Here is a 13858-nt window from a genome sequence, read left to right on the forward strand (position 1 = left end):
CCTCTAGTTGACCCTGCTGTGAGTGAACACTCTCCAGAAGTATCTGGCAGCCTCTGTGGTTAGCACTGCTACTTCACATTTGGCTTCAGCAACTCAACTGACATTCCCACATTGCACCTTTGAAGGACAGCACTGACTTCTTGCTAGATTACTATTCCCTGCCTCTCCCAGCATGTCACATTTGGACAGGTTTCCACAGAGTATGTTCACCATTGGGGAACAGTGCTTGGAGCAGTGACTCACTCACAGTATCACAGTATCGCTAAGGTTGGAAGAGACCTCAAAGATCATCAAGTCCAACCTGTCACCACAGACCTCATGACTGCTAGACCATGGCACCAAGTGCCACATCCAATCCCCTCTTGAACACCTCCAGGGATGGTAACTCCACCACCTCCCTGGGCAGCACATTCCAGTGGTGAACGACTCGCTCGGTGAACAACTTTCTCCTCACCTGCAGCCTAAACTTCCCCTGGCACAGCTTGAGACTGTGTCCTCTTGTTCTGGTGCTGGTTGCCTGGGAGAAGAGACCAACCCCCACCTGGCTACAACCTCCTTTCAGGTAGTTGTAGAGGGCAATGAGGTCTCCCCTGAGCCTCCTCTTCTCCAGGCTAAACAATCCCAGCTCCCTCAGCCTCTCCTCACAGGGCTGTGCTCAAGGCCTCTCCCCAGCCTTGTTGCCCTTCTCTGGACATGTTCAAGTGTCTCGATGTCCCTCTTAAACTGAAGGGCCCAGAACTGGACACAGGACTCAAGGTGTGGCCTAACCAGTGCAGAGTACAGGGCACAATGACTTCCCTGCTCCTGCTGGCCACACTATTCCTAATGCAGGCCAGTCTTATGTCTGCATGCACATGTGGCTTGTACATTACAGGAAGTTACCAGCAAAACCATGAGGAACTCCTGACCACTACCAACACCTGCAAGCAGATAAAATCCAGGAGCCTGCAGGCATAATGAGCATTTTACACTTCCAATAGCAATGATTTCACAAATAAATTTTTATGGTTCCACCTAAAGAAAAATCATCTTATTTGTACAAGAATTCCTCCTGCTGGTCACAAAGATCAAACAGCAGCAGAACACAAAATGGTCTGCACATTGCTTTGAAGAGTCTGATGGTCTTTCAAATAAAACTGATTAAGGACCACTGCCTCAGAGCCATTAACCAAACACACAAGTGTTTTCTTCTCACAACCAACAAAACCTAAAGCCTTGGAGTATTTTTCCTATTTGCAATGACAGCACATGAGGTGCAGGGAGATGCAGTCACCAGAAGCCCAGAGGAATATTCAGCTTGGGACAGATCTCTCAAAACCAGCACAGATCAGAGTAAACCACCTCTGTGAACCAATTCCTTGTTCTTTGAACGCTTGAGGATTATGTGTTTGCTCAAGTATTCTCAGAAGACTTCTCATCATCTTCAAGGAATATTAATCAGCCTTGGATATTTTGGAGTCTGCAATTAACTAAAAGACAGGACTGAGAGATGAATTTCACCTCAAGCTCCAAACATGGTCTGGCAAACTCAGGGATGAAGAAGTTTCCACTAAGAGAAAAGGTTACAAAGGTAGCACGTTCACTCCTAGCAGTGTCACAGCTTCAGCCTTTGGTGATGGCTTTGCTTTGGCATTGGGTTTGTTTGATTTTGGTGGTTCTGAAACTTCCCAGGAGGAGATGAAGTGTCTCATCATGAGTTCTGCATTTATGACAGTTTTGTCATTTGAATGTAAATGCAAGTCAAATACACAGGCACTGAGTGGGTGTGCCTAGTGCCTACCTGGCTATCACAAGTCATCGCAACACGATCGAGCCAAACCCAAAAGAGGCCAGTCTCAATTTGAAAACAAATGTTCAATCAGACCACCAAAAAAGAAACCCAACCCAAAAAAAACAAACCTGCAAAAATCTCACTTCCCATCACTCCATTTCATCATACTTCAGACTAAACCTTTCTCCACCATTCGTTTCAGAAGGGTCCCTCATGACCCCACCACTCACTGCTTCAAACCTAAGATTCACTGCAACTGCCTAGGACTGCACAGTTGAAGGTCTGCTGACATCACGCAATTCCACTTCAGGAAACAACAACACAATAATTGTAGCAGGCTATTTTGTATCTGAGATACATTAGTAAGCAGCTGGTTATGCTACAGACATTTGAAGAACCCCTGAGAGGCACTTATAAGGCTCTGTGGCTTACGCTATCAATCATTTCAGAAAGGAAAACAATTCAGCAGCCCCTCCAGCTGAAAGCGTTGTGCAGTTCAATTGTCACTGAAATGTGTTGTTATTACCAACCTGGGCAGAATGAGCAAATGCACCTCTGCAGGTGAGCTATGAATGAGCAATCAGCACTGCAGGCTGCAGCTCGAAGAGATAATAACATCCAAATAGCTACAATGCTTCCTTGCACACAGTTGGGCCAGGCCCGGGCTGACAAAAGTGAGCAATGAAACCTTTCAGACATTCCAGCTGCGTGCTAAACAATTCTGAAGGAAAGGGGATGAGGCTTCCCTCTCCCAGCAGGAACAGACATCCAGAGAAGCACTGATGTTCAGCCTATTCCCAGGGAAATGTTTTTAAGCTTTGTGATGCTTTTAGCCCACTGTTTGGCAAGAACTCTGCAGGCACAGCAATCGAGGGATGGCTTCTGACAGCTTCCATTCTAAGAATCAAATCTTTTGCATCGTACCAGAACCCTTGTTAGGAAAAGAATCCTTTACAATATACAATCTGTAATGTACAAATAGTTTTGCACCTTCCACACCTCCAAGAACTGAAGTCACTCTTTCTCCATCATGTAGACATCTTTTTTAGACATGACTACCATGTGGTCAGGTTCAGGTTTGCAGCAGCAGAACTTCTTTTCAGTGGGGAGGCTTCTGCCACTGTGGCCTTCACCTGCTTACTTCAGGCTTCTAGTTGTGCTGATGCAACTTTGCTGCTCTACACCAGGTAAATAATTTTGGTTACAAAGACAACAAGCCCACCCTTTCTTTGGATGAGTTGGGCTTTATTCTCTTTGTGTTGTTGTTGTTGTTTGTTTGTTTGGGGCTTTTTTCCTCTTTTATCTAAATATAGCACAGATGTGCAGAAACCACCCAGTGATGTGGTTTACAAGAATAGCCCCTCAAAACATTTGCACTGTTACAACTGTAGTACTGAGCACCAAAGAAAAGAGTAATTCCCACTCAAGCTGCATGCCAAGGTGCACCCTGACCCTAATTAAAGGACTAATACCCTTTAACAATGTTAATCCTTTTGTGAATCCTAAGGGGAAAAATCAGGAGTGGGATGGGCAGAGCCCAGAAAAGATGCCAAAGTTCACTTTCAGTGAAGCACAGGCAGATAGAAGAGGCAAACTAGAAGTGTATCTAGAGGTGCTTTGCCTATGGCTTCCTTTCAATCAGTATAAAGTTACAGAAAAGGGTAATGGTCCCTTTCAAAATTTATGGCAGCTGTTTAGACATTTTATCTATTATTCTCATTCAGTATTCAGTGTCACTAAGGTTGGAAGAGACCTCAAAGATCATTGAGTCTAACCTTCCCTTTTGTTTCTGCTATTATGTGTAATCATTCACCAATGCAGCTTTCCGTTTCTCTTTTTCCTTTCACCCCTCCCCAAACAAGTGAAGAATCTTTAACATCTTTATTGATGATCTGGATGAGGGCATTGAGTCCATCATCAGTAAATTTGCTGACGACACCAAGCTGGGGGCAGGAGTTGATCTGCTGGAGGGTAGAGAGGCTCTGCAGAGGGACCTCGACAGGCTGGGCAGGTGGGCAGAGTCCAAGGGCAGGAGATTGAACACATCCAAGTGCCAGGTTCTGCACATTGGCCACAACAACCCCAGGCAGTGCTACAGGCTGGGGGCAGAGTGGCTGGAGAACAGCCAGGCAGAGAGAGACCTGGGGGTGCTGGTTGATGGTAGGCTGAACATGAGCCTGCAGTGTGCCTAGGCAGCCAAGAGGGCCAATGGCATCCTGGCCTGCATCAGGAAGAGTGTGGCCAGCAGGAGCAGGGAGGTCATTCTGCCCCTGTATACTGCACTGGTTAGGCCACTCCTTGAGTCCTGTGTCCAGTTCTGGGGCCCTCAGTTTAGGAAGGAGTTTGACTTGCTGGAACGAGTCCAGAGAAGAGCAACAAAGTTGGTGAGGGGTTTGGAACACAGCCCTGTGAGGAGAGGCTGAGGGAGCTGGGGTTGCTTAGCCTGGAGAAGAGGAGACTCAGGGGTGACCTTATCACTCTCTACAACTACCTGAAGGGAGGTTGTAGACAGGCTGATGATGGTCTCTTCTCCCAGGCAACCAGCACCAGAACAAGAGGACACAGACTCAAGATGTACCAGGGGAGGTTTAGGCTGGATGTTAGGAAGAAGTTCTATACAGAGAGAGTGATTGCCCATTGGAATGGGTTGCCCGGGGAGGTGGTGGAGTCACTGTCATTGAAGGTGTTCAGAAGGAGACTTGATGGGGTGCTTGGTGCCATGGGTTAGCTGTTTGGGTGGGTTGGATTGGTTGATGGGTTGGACACGATGATCTTGAAGGTCTCTTCCAACCTGGTTTGGTTTATTCTAATAAAGGTTTATTCTAATTCTCTCATTTTGTCCTTTTTTTGAACAATCCCCAGGAAAGAAAAGAGCCAGGTTATACCTGAGCAGATACTGAATGCCAGAAACACAGCTACAGCCCACTCCCTCCCAGCTCTACCACAATAGTGTGAACCAAAGGAAGCCACATACCTTGTTACCTCCTGCTGCAGTCGGGAAACACTGGGCACATAGAACATTACCCCAAAGAAAAGCAATGGCTCATTGGCAAATTTGTCCAGCTGCTTCTTCAGAGGCTTTTCCAGTTCAACCCAGCGGGATTGCTGGTTCTTGCTGAGGAACCAAAGGCCAAAGTAGTGGGTCTAGGCAAAGACAGAAAACAGGAGCAGTTTAACTTTTTCAGCTAGATCTCACATGCAATCAATGACACAAATGCAAATAAGAACAGATGGCCTTCTGTCAATTTTTACATATGCTTAACCAGAGTAATTTATTTTTTTGCTGTCCTTTATTTTTAGGACAACCTTGAAGGCCACAAGAAATAAACAGTACTCCATGAAGTATATCATAGTGCAGTATCTGCACCTCATCTCTCCCAAATGTGTAATAAAGAGCTGTGACTGACACTATGGCAGAGGTGACATCAATGATTAACAGAAAGTGCCTGAGTCTTTGTCTTCTTGTACACCTGTGCCTTGTGGACATCAAACAGTAAGCCTGAATCAAAGCACAAAGGCTTCATGAGACTTTGGATCTGGCCCACTGCATGCAAAGTGCAAGAGCTCTTCCAGGAATAAAACAATGTAAAACCACATGCATTATGTCCAAATATATCTACCAATACTACAACCAGTTACCCAACACAGAGCACCTTTTGTTTGCTGTTTTGTTGATTTTTTTTCTTCATGCACTCACAAGATTTTCAGGATGGACAAATTATACATATAAAATGTACATCTCACACACAAGCTGTTTGCTCTAAGCTCTTACAGAAATACTGGATTGAAAAACTTAGCTATTTCTTATCTTATGTAACTGTCAATGGCTGCAGTCCAGAGAAGGGCAACAAGGCTGGGGAGAGGCCTTGAGCACAGCCCTGTGAGGAGAGGCTGAGGGAGCAGGGATTGTTTTGCCTGGAAAAGAGGGAGGCTCAGGGGTGACCTCATTGCTCTCTACAACTACCTGAAGGGAGGTTGTAGCCAGGTGGGGGTTGGTCTCTTCTCCCAGGAAACCAGCACCAGAACAAGGGGACACAGTCTCAAGCTGTGCCAGGGGAAGTTTAAGCTGGAGGTGAGGAGAAAGTTCTTCACTGAGAGAGTCATTAGTCATTGGAATGTGCTGCCCAGGGAGGTGGTGGAGTCCCCATCCCTGGAGGTGTTCAAGAGGGGATTGGATGTGGCACTTGGTGCCATGGTTTAGTCATGAGGTCTGTGGTGAGAGGTTGGACTCGATGATCTTTGAGGTCTCTTCCAACCTTGGTGATACTGTGATACGTCTCATGTAAGACACATGGATGATTGTTGATGGAAGGTAACTAACAAGGGACACTGTTCAGAACTATAGCTTCAAATCACACAAACTGGTTTAAAGCAGTTGAAGGAAGACAAAAATCCATCATGAAAGATTCTACCAGAGAGCTCTTAAAACACTGTATTAAAACACACTGATCTACTACAGCAAACAAATGTATACTGTAATATACTGCAAGGACTTGATGATCCTTGAGGTCTCTTCCAACCTTATTGATTCTATAATTCTACTACAGCTACAGAGCTGAAGAAAAGGTGAAAGAGCAATGTTTATGTTGAGCAAAGGAACCAATCACAGTATCACAGTATCGCTAAGGTTGGAAGAGACCTTGAGGATCATCGAGTCCAACCTGTCACCACAGACCTCATGACTAAACCATGGCACCAAGTGCCACATCCAATCCCCTCTTCAACACCTCCAGGGATGGGGACTCCACCACCTCCCTGGGCAGCACATTCCAATGATGAATGACTCTCTCAGTGAAGAACTTTCTCCTCACCTCCAGCCTAAACTTCCCCTGGCACAGCTTGAGACTGTGTCCTCTTGTTCTGGTGCTGCTTGCCTGGGAGAAGAGACCAACCCCCACCTGGCTACAACCACCTTTCAGGTAGTTGTAGAGGGCAATGAGGTCACTCCTAAGCCTCCTATTCTCCAGGCCAAACAACCCCAGCTCCCTCAGCCTCTCCTCACAGGGCTGTGCTCAAGGCCTCTCCCCAGCCTTGTTGCCCTTCTCTGGACACGTTCAAGTGTCTCGATGTTCTTCTTAAACTGAGGGGCCCAGAACTGGACACAGTACTCAAGGTGTGGCCTAACCAGTGCAGAGTACAGGGCACAATGACTTCCCTGCTCTTGCTGGCCACACTATTCCTAATGCAGGCCAGGATACCATTGGCCTTCTTGGCCACCTGGGCACACTGCTGGCTCACGTTTAGGTGGCTGCAATCAGCACCCCCAGGTCTGGCTGCCAGCTGGATGTGGCACCATTCACCACCACTCTCTGGGCTCAGCCCTCCAGCCAGTTCCTAACCCAGCACAGAGTGTTGAGGTGCAAGCCATGAGCTGAAAGCTTAGTCAGCAGTTTCCTGTGGGGGACGGTATCAAAGGCCTTGCTGAAGTCCAAGTAGACCACATCCACAGGCCTCCCCATGTCCACCAGACAGGTCACCTGATCATAGAAGGAGATCAGGTTGAAGAGGCAGGACCTGCCTCTCATCAGTTGCTGGAAATCAGACTGCAGCCCTAACTGTGAAGTTTGTATCAGTATCAGTATCTTTTTCTGCAGTATTTCAGCAGAGAGCATGTGGAGACTTCCAGCAATACCTTAAATAGAAGAATGCCATCCTGCACTAACACTAGAATGAATGAAATGAAGACTGAGAGGGACATTTGCAGACACCAAGTGGGATGAATTCTCTTTCTGCATATTTCATTTTATTTCAATATGCTTTCTTGGTGCTTGCTCCAACTGACAGAGAATTCAGTGAAAACCTTTCAGTAATTTCTGTTCCATTAGATTAACCCTAAACAAACAACACCACCACCCAAAAGTTTTCTGTTACAGCTGAACTTGCCTGGACAGCAATCCTTCCACAGGCAAACACAATCCTTTATACCCAGCACCACATTTTAGATAAAAATAGCTGAAACAAATAATAGGGGGAAAAAAAAAAACCCACACACAAAACCAACTATTTGCTGTTTAATAAAGCTTTGAAATTACTTTTAAGACACTCAAAAAATTCTGGCCTACAAACCAGCCATCAAGATTTCACTCCCTGTATTTCCCATAGTTAGCTCATGCTTGTCAATAAAAAGTCTGCAAAAGCAGCAGGTAAATTCAAACCATCCCACCTTGCACCATGAATAACCTGCTTCACCTTGGTAAGGATAATTTCTCTGAAGCACATTGCATGCATCTTGACTTAGCATATACCACAAGGCCAACCAGTGCAACACTGAGAAATTAAAATGCTTAGAAATCACAGAAAGCCAGCAGGGGCAACCCTCTTGTAACTATTTCATAGCTGAGGGCATGCAAGGAAAGAATCACATGCAAAACTTCTGAATTGGAGTGTAGGTGTATTTACTTAAGGGCCTCATTACACACCTCTTTCCAACTGCAGAGCAAGGCCAGACTAGCATGTAAATAAGGTGATTACTAATTCAACCTGATTTGTCAATGAAGCCTTACAAACCTGCAGTATAGCCTGAACACCTCTCAGGCCTTTCTCTAAGCTCAATTTGGTACAGTGAAGCAAGACAGTTTCTTTAGGGTTTTTTTAAGGCAATTACTGTAGTATTTCCTTCTAGAATTTCAAGGTATCTTCAGTTTAGGAAGGAGGTTGACTTGCTGGAACGAGTCCAGAGAAGGGCAACAAAGCTGGTGAAGGGTTTGGAACACAAGCCCTATGAGGAGAGGCTGAGGGAGCGGGGGGTGCTTAGCCTGGAGAAGAGGAGACTCAAGGGTGACCTTATTGCTCTCTACAACTACCTTAAGGGAGGTTGTAGACAGGAAGAGGTTGGTCTCTCCTCCCAGGCAGCCAGCACCAGAACAAGAGGACACAGTCTCAGGCTGCACCAGGGGAGGTTTAGGTTGGAGGTTAGGAAGAAGTTCTATACAGAGAAGAGTGATTGCCCATTGGAATGGGCTGCCCAGGGAGGTGGTGGAGTCTCCATCACTGGAGGTGTTCAGGAGGAGACTTGATGGGGTACTCGGTGCCATGGGTTAGTTGTTTAGGTGAGTTGGAATTGTTGATAGGTTGGACACGATGATCTTGAAGGTCTCTTCCAACCTGGTCTGGTCTGGTCTGGTCTATTCTATTCTATTCTATTCTATTCTATTCTATTCTATTCTATTCTAATTCTATCAATCCAGGGCACACAAAGAAAGAAGTCACTATCTCACATAGGATAAACTTAAGATTAACCAAATAACTGATATGTATCTACTACCTGACAAGCCAACTGTGATAGTAGCTGGGTTAAAATGAAGGTGGGAGGGACAGTGGAGACAGCAAACAAAAGGATTTGATGTGAAGGCAGAAAAAAGCATAGTGTTTTTACCACCTGGTAAGGGAAAACATTGGAAAACAACCCTCAGCTAGAAACAGTGCAGAGCTGTGAAAATGCATCTTCCACATTACTGTATAGTATCATAGTATCAGTCAGGGTTGGAAGGGACCACAAGGATCAGCTAGTTCCAACCCCCCTGCCATGGGCAGGGACACCCCACACTAGATCAGCCTGGCCACAGCCTCATCCAGCCTGGGCTTAAACACCTCCAGGGGCAGGGCCCCAACCACCTCCCTGGACAACCCATTCCAGGGCTTCACCACTCTCATGGGGAAGAACTTCCTCCTCATATCCAGCCTGAATCTCCCCACCTCGAGCTTCATCTCATTCCCCCTAGTCCTATCACTACCTGAGATCCTGAGCAGTCCCTCCCCAGCCTTCCTGTAGGCCCCCTTCAGATACTGGAAGGCCACAATTAGGTCACCTCGGAGCCCCCTAAGACCCAAATTGGCAGTCTCAAGTACTTGTAAAATATCTAGCAACTATGATGATTTGGAGTCTGAAGTCTGAAAGAGTTCTCAGAAGGATGAAGTGCATTGTAATTAAATAGCCCAAATGACCACAGTCCCTCCCCTTTGAGTGAGGGCAAGGGGATGAGAAAAATTTAGAAAGGCTCTTCAAGTACCAGATCTAGACTCCTGAATCACTCCTCCCCAGGAATGAGAAGTGAAGGGAATGCAATGTTTAAGTTTCTAAACGACAACAGATACAGTGGACTGATCATGGCAGCGTGCAGTTCCCACAGCTGAAAGATGACTGTTTTCCTGGATAGCAGCCTGGAGAGGATCCAACAATTGCAGATGAAGAATAAGGATTGCAGAGCAGAGTTCAGGTTACAAACGCATGCACTTTGGAGAGATAACCAATTTGAGCATCTGCTCCCTGTCACCATGAACTTTAATTCTTGAGAACATCAGCATTTTTTAAACAACCCACAGTCATGAAGGACTTCTGTAGCCACTGCTGTGAACACCTGAAGAGATTCTCTCCCCTAGGAGCATCAGTAACTCCTGCACAGCAATAGGGATGTGGGACTGGAAATGGCTGGACCACCAAGCTCTGTGTGCTGTAACCAGGCATATCAGAATGCCTTACACAATCAGAGGAATGCACTGCCATACACTGCAGCCCACAAAACATTTTTACAGTACAGACAAACTATCACAGTATCACCAAGGTTGGAAGAGACCTTGAGGATCATTGAGTCCAACCTGTCTCCACAGACCTCATGACTAGACCATGGCACCAAGTGCCACGTCCAATCCCCTCTTGAACACCTCCAGGGATGGGGACTCCACCACCTCCCTGGGAAGCACATTCCAATGACTAATGACTCTCTCAGTGAAGAACTTTCTCCTCACCTCCAGCCTAAACCTCCCCTGGCACAGCTTGAGACTGTGTCCTCATGTTCTGGTGCTGGTTGCCTGGGAGAAGAGACCAACCCCTTCCTGGCTACAACCACCTTTCAGGTAGTTGTAGAGGGCAATGAGGCCACCCCTGAGCCTCCTCTTCTCCAGGCTAAGCAACCCCAGCTCCCTCAGTCTCTCCTCACAGGGCTGTGCTCCAGGCCTCTCCCCAGCCTTGTTGCCCTTCTCTGGACACGTTCAAGTGTCTCAATGCCCTTCTTAAACTGAGGGGCCCAGAACTGGACACAGGACTCAAGGTGCGGCCTCTAATTGAGAAGATATTAACAAAGGGATCTTTTGCTTTGTAAGTAAGCTGACTTAAAACTTGGCTGACTCCAATAGCTGGTCTCTTTGTCCTGTACAAGAAACCACAGACTTCTCTCTAGTTTTCAAGAAATAAGCACCTACACCTACATCCAGCAGGCTGTAAAGCAACACAGGCTGCAGAAGATACATCAGCAGTCTAAGTGGCAAAGAAGGTAGAAGATGCTTTTAATCCTAAAAAAACAACACAAAAAACCTCCAACACACCCCAAGAATTCAAAATAATCCTTCTTCCAGCCAAAGCTGACTAACACTAAACATACACTCACATATCCACTCTGCAAAGAGCTTCAGTTGCTAGTGATTTTAGTCTGCCTTATCTGCAAACACACTAAGAGCTCTGCTAAGAAAGAGTTTGCATTAATTTTGTTTCAAAGTTGTAAAGTTTCTCTTATGTGCCACACATGACTTCATGCATGGTATAAGGAAGCTGGCTTACACTCTTCCAGGCACTGCAGTCCTCTGCTAAAGCAGTGGACAAGAACCAGAGCACCTGCATGCCCCAATGACACTACATGGAAAGGTGAGGAATGGAATGGAATGGAATGGAATGGAATGGAATGGAATGGAATGGAATGGAATGGAATGGACCTTTGAGATCATCAAGTCCAACCTATCATCCAACACCATCTAATCAACTAAACTATGGCACCAAGCACCCCATCCAGGCTCTTCCTAAACACCTCCAGTGATGGTGACTCCACCACCTCCCTGGGCAGCACATTCCAATGGCAAATCTCTTTCTGTGAAGAACTTCTTCCTAACATCCAGCCTAAACCTCCCCAACTCAGAAAACTGGACATACAAAACCTGTTCTAGGAAGACTTAAAAAAGATGCTATTACAGATGCCAGTTCAGAAGGCAAATACCAAATATGGACTTAGACTTAGCTATAGTTTTAAGTCCTCAACTAGCCCTGCTTTTGTGTTAGGTAAAAAGACCAGAATGGTCAACAAGAGATGACAGACACCTACTCAGTCAGCAAATCTCATTTAAAAGGATCCAACAAGACAGGCTCAGTGTTTATTAAAGCATCTGGTTAAGCAGACAACTAAATATTTATCCTTGAGAAAAAGGCAGAGTTCCAGCTGCTCCAGGCAAAAAGCATTAAACCCTGCTATCCCAGGGCACTCGCACAGAGGGGAAGGCACGAGCTACAGCAGCCAATTGTTCCTAGAAGGCCTTTTGTACAAGCGATGCCTGAACCCCAACCTAGCTGTGCTGGCAAGATGAGTCAAACCAAGCCAAATTTCAAGGCAAGTTGGCTGCCAAATAAAGGTTTTCACTCATGCCCTACAAGGAGGGAACAATTTGCAGAGGGACCTCAACCAACTGGACAGATGGGCAGAATCCAATGGAATGGTATTTAACAAGTCCAAGTGCTGGGTGCTGCACTTCGGCCATGGCAACCCCATGCAGAGCTACAGGCTGGGGTCAGAGTGGCTGAGAGCTGCCCAACAGAGAGACCTGGGGGTGCTGACTGACAGCCGCCTAAACATGAGCCTGCAGTGTGCCCAGGTGGCCAAGAGGGCCAATGGCATCCTGGCCTGCATTAGGAATAGTGTGGCCAGCAGGAGCAGGGAAGTCATTGTGCCCTCTGCTCAGCACTGGTTAGGCCACACCTTGAGTCCTGTGTCCAGTTCTGAGCCCTTCAGTTTAGGAAGGACATCAAAACACTTGAAGGTGTCCAGAGAAGGGCAACAAGGCTGGGGAGAGGCCTTGAGCACAGCCCTGTGAGGAGAGGCTGAGGGAGCTGGGATTGTTTAGCCTGGAGAAGAGGAGGCTCAGGGGTGACCTCATTGCCCTCTACAACTACCTGAAAGGTGGTTGTAGCCAGGAAGGGGTTGGTCTCTTCTCCCAGAACCCCAGCACCAGAACAAGAGGACACAGTCTCAAGCTGTGCCAGGGGAAGTTTCGACTTGAGGTGAGGAGAAAGTTCTTCACCGAGCGAGTCGTTCGTCATTGGAATGTGCTGCCCAGGGAGGTGGTAGAGTCCCCACCCCTGGAGGTGTTCAAGAGGGGATTGGATGTGGCACTTGGTGCCATGGTGTAGTCATGAGGTCTGTGTTGATAGGTTGGACTCGATGATCCTCGAGGTCTCTTCCAACCTTAGTTATACTGTGATACTGTAATTCCATGGCACAAAAAGAGTATTCTAACAGCAGCAAATGGTCAGCCCTGCACAGTGGTCAGCATCCATCCCCCTCCTGTGGTTTGGGTCTTGCAGTATCAAAGTGCTGGAGGTATCACTGTGAAATGCAGCTTGATTTTGGTTGGAAAGGACCTTCTTGCTCACACTCCCTCTCAGCACACATCAAAACATTCCATCTTTAAAACTTGTATCATTTTACAAAGTGAACTAAGGAGAAGGAAGAGGAGAAGGAAACACAAAGTCTCACAGCAGATTTGCACATATTACTTCAAGTAGGTTCACTTAGTCTCACTTGAAGGCAACAATGTCATTATAGTGGGGAAAAAAGAATAATCCTTGTGTACCCTGCACACACAGGCAAGATGATAAAATGCCTTTTCTAACCTTGTCTTTCCTCTTTCCCTTCCTCCCCTCTTCTCACCTTTGCTTTTATTTCAGTATTTCAGTATCACCAAGGTTGGAAGAGACCTCAAAGGTCATCGAGTCCAACCTGTCACCACAGACCTCATGACTAGCCCTAATGCTGCTCATTTTATTGGAAACAGCAACTATTCAAAACCAGGAGACCTGCTTACTTGTCAAGAGCTTTGCTGAAAAGGATAAATCCAGATTTTACAGTAGTTACATGGCTACACTTTCTTCTGACCTATTCCTGAACCCTGACTCAGTCAGGGAAGGAGCTGCATTCCCCAGAGATCAAACAGAAATATGCATAATCCATTAGGTACTCTTTTTCAGTCATGTGTGGTATAATGATTGAGAGTCTTTCACAACAATCCATACAGTAATCTGAAAACAGTTTTGCTTTTCAGCAGTGGAGG

The 13858-nt window shown here is 46.4% G+C and overlaps 1 protein-coding gene across 1 annotated transcript in view; it reads right to left on the reverse strand.

The window, feature by feature from the left end:
- The window catches only part of PTPN14 (protein tyrosine phosphatase non-receptor type 14), a 167658-nt gene that overhangs the window by 97600 nt on the left and 56200 nt on the right, over positions 1 to 13858 (reverse strand). The window contains exon 3 of the mRNA XM_068153415.1: positions 4746 to 4915. Coding sequence (XP_068009516.1) covers positions 4746 to 4915 — 170 coding nt within the window. The remainder of the gene's footprint in view (positions 1 to 4745; positions 4916 to 13858) is intronic.

The sequence above is a fragment of the Melanerpes formicivorus genome, unplaced genomic scaffold (genome assembly GCF_026170545.1).
Source record: "Melanerpes formicivorus ecotype bairdi unplaced genomic scaffold, bMelFor1.0.p_v2 SCAF_26, whole genome shotgun sequence".
Lineage (NCBI taxonomy): Eukaryota > Metazoa > Chordata > Aves > Piciformes > Picidae > Melanerpes > Melanerpes formicivorus.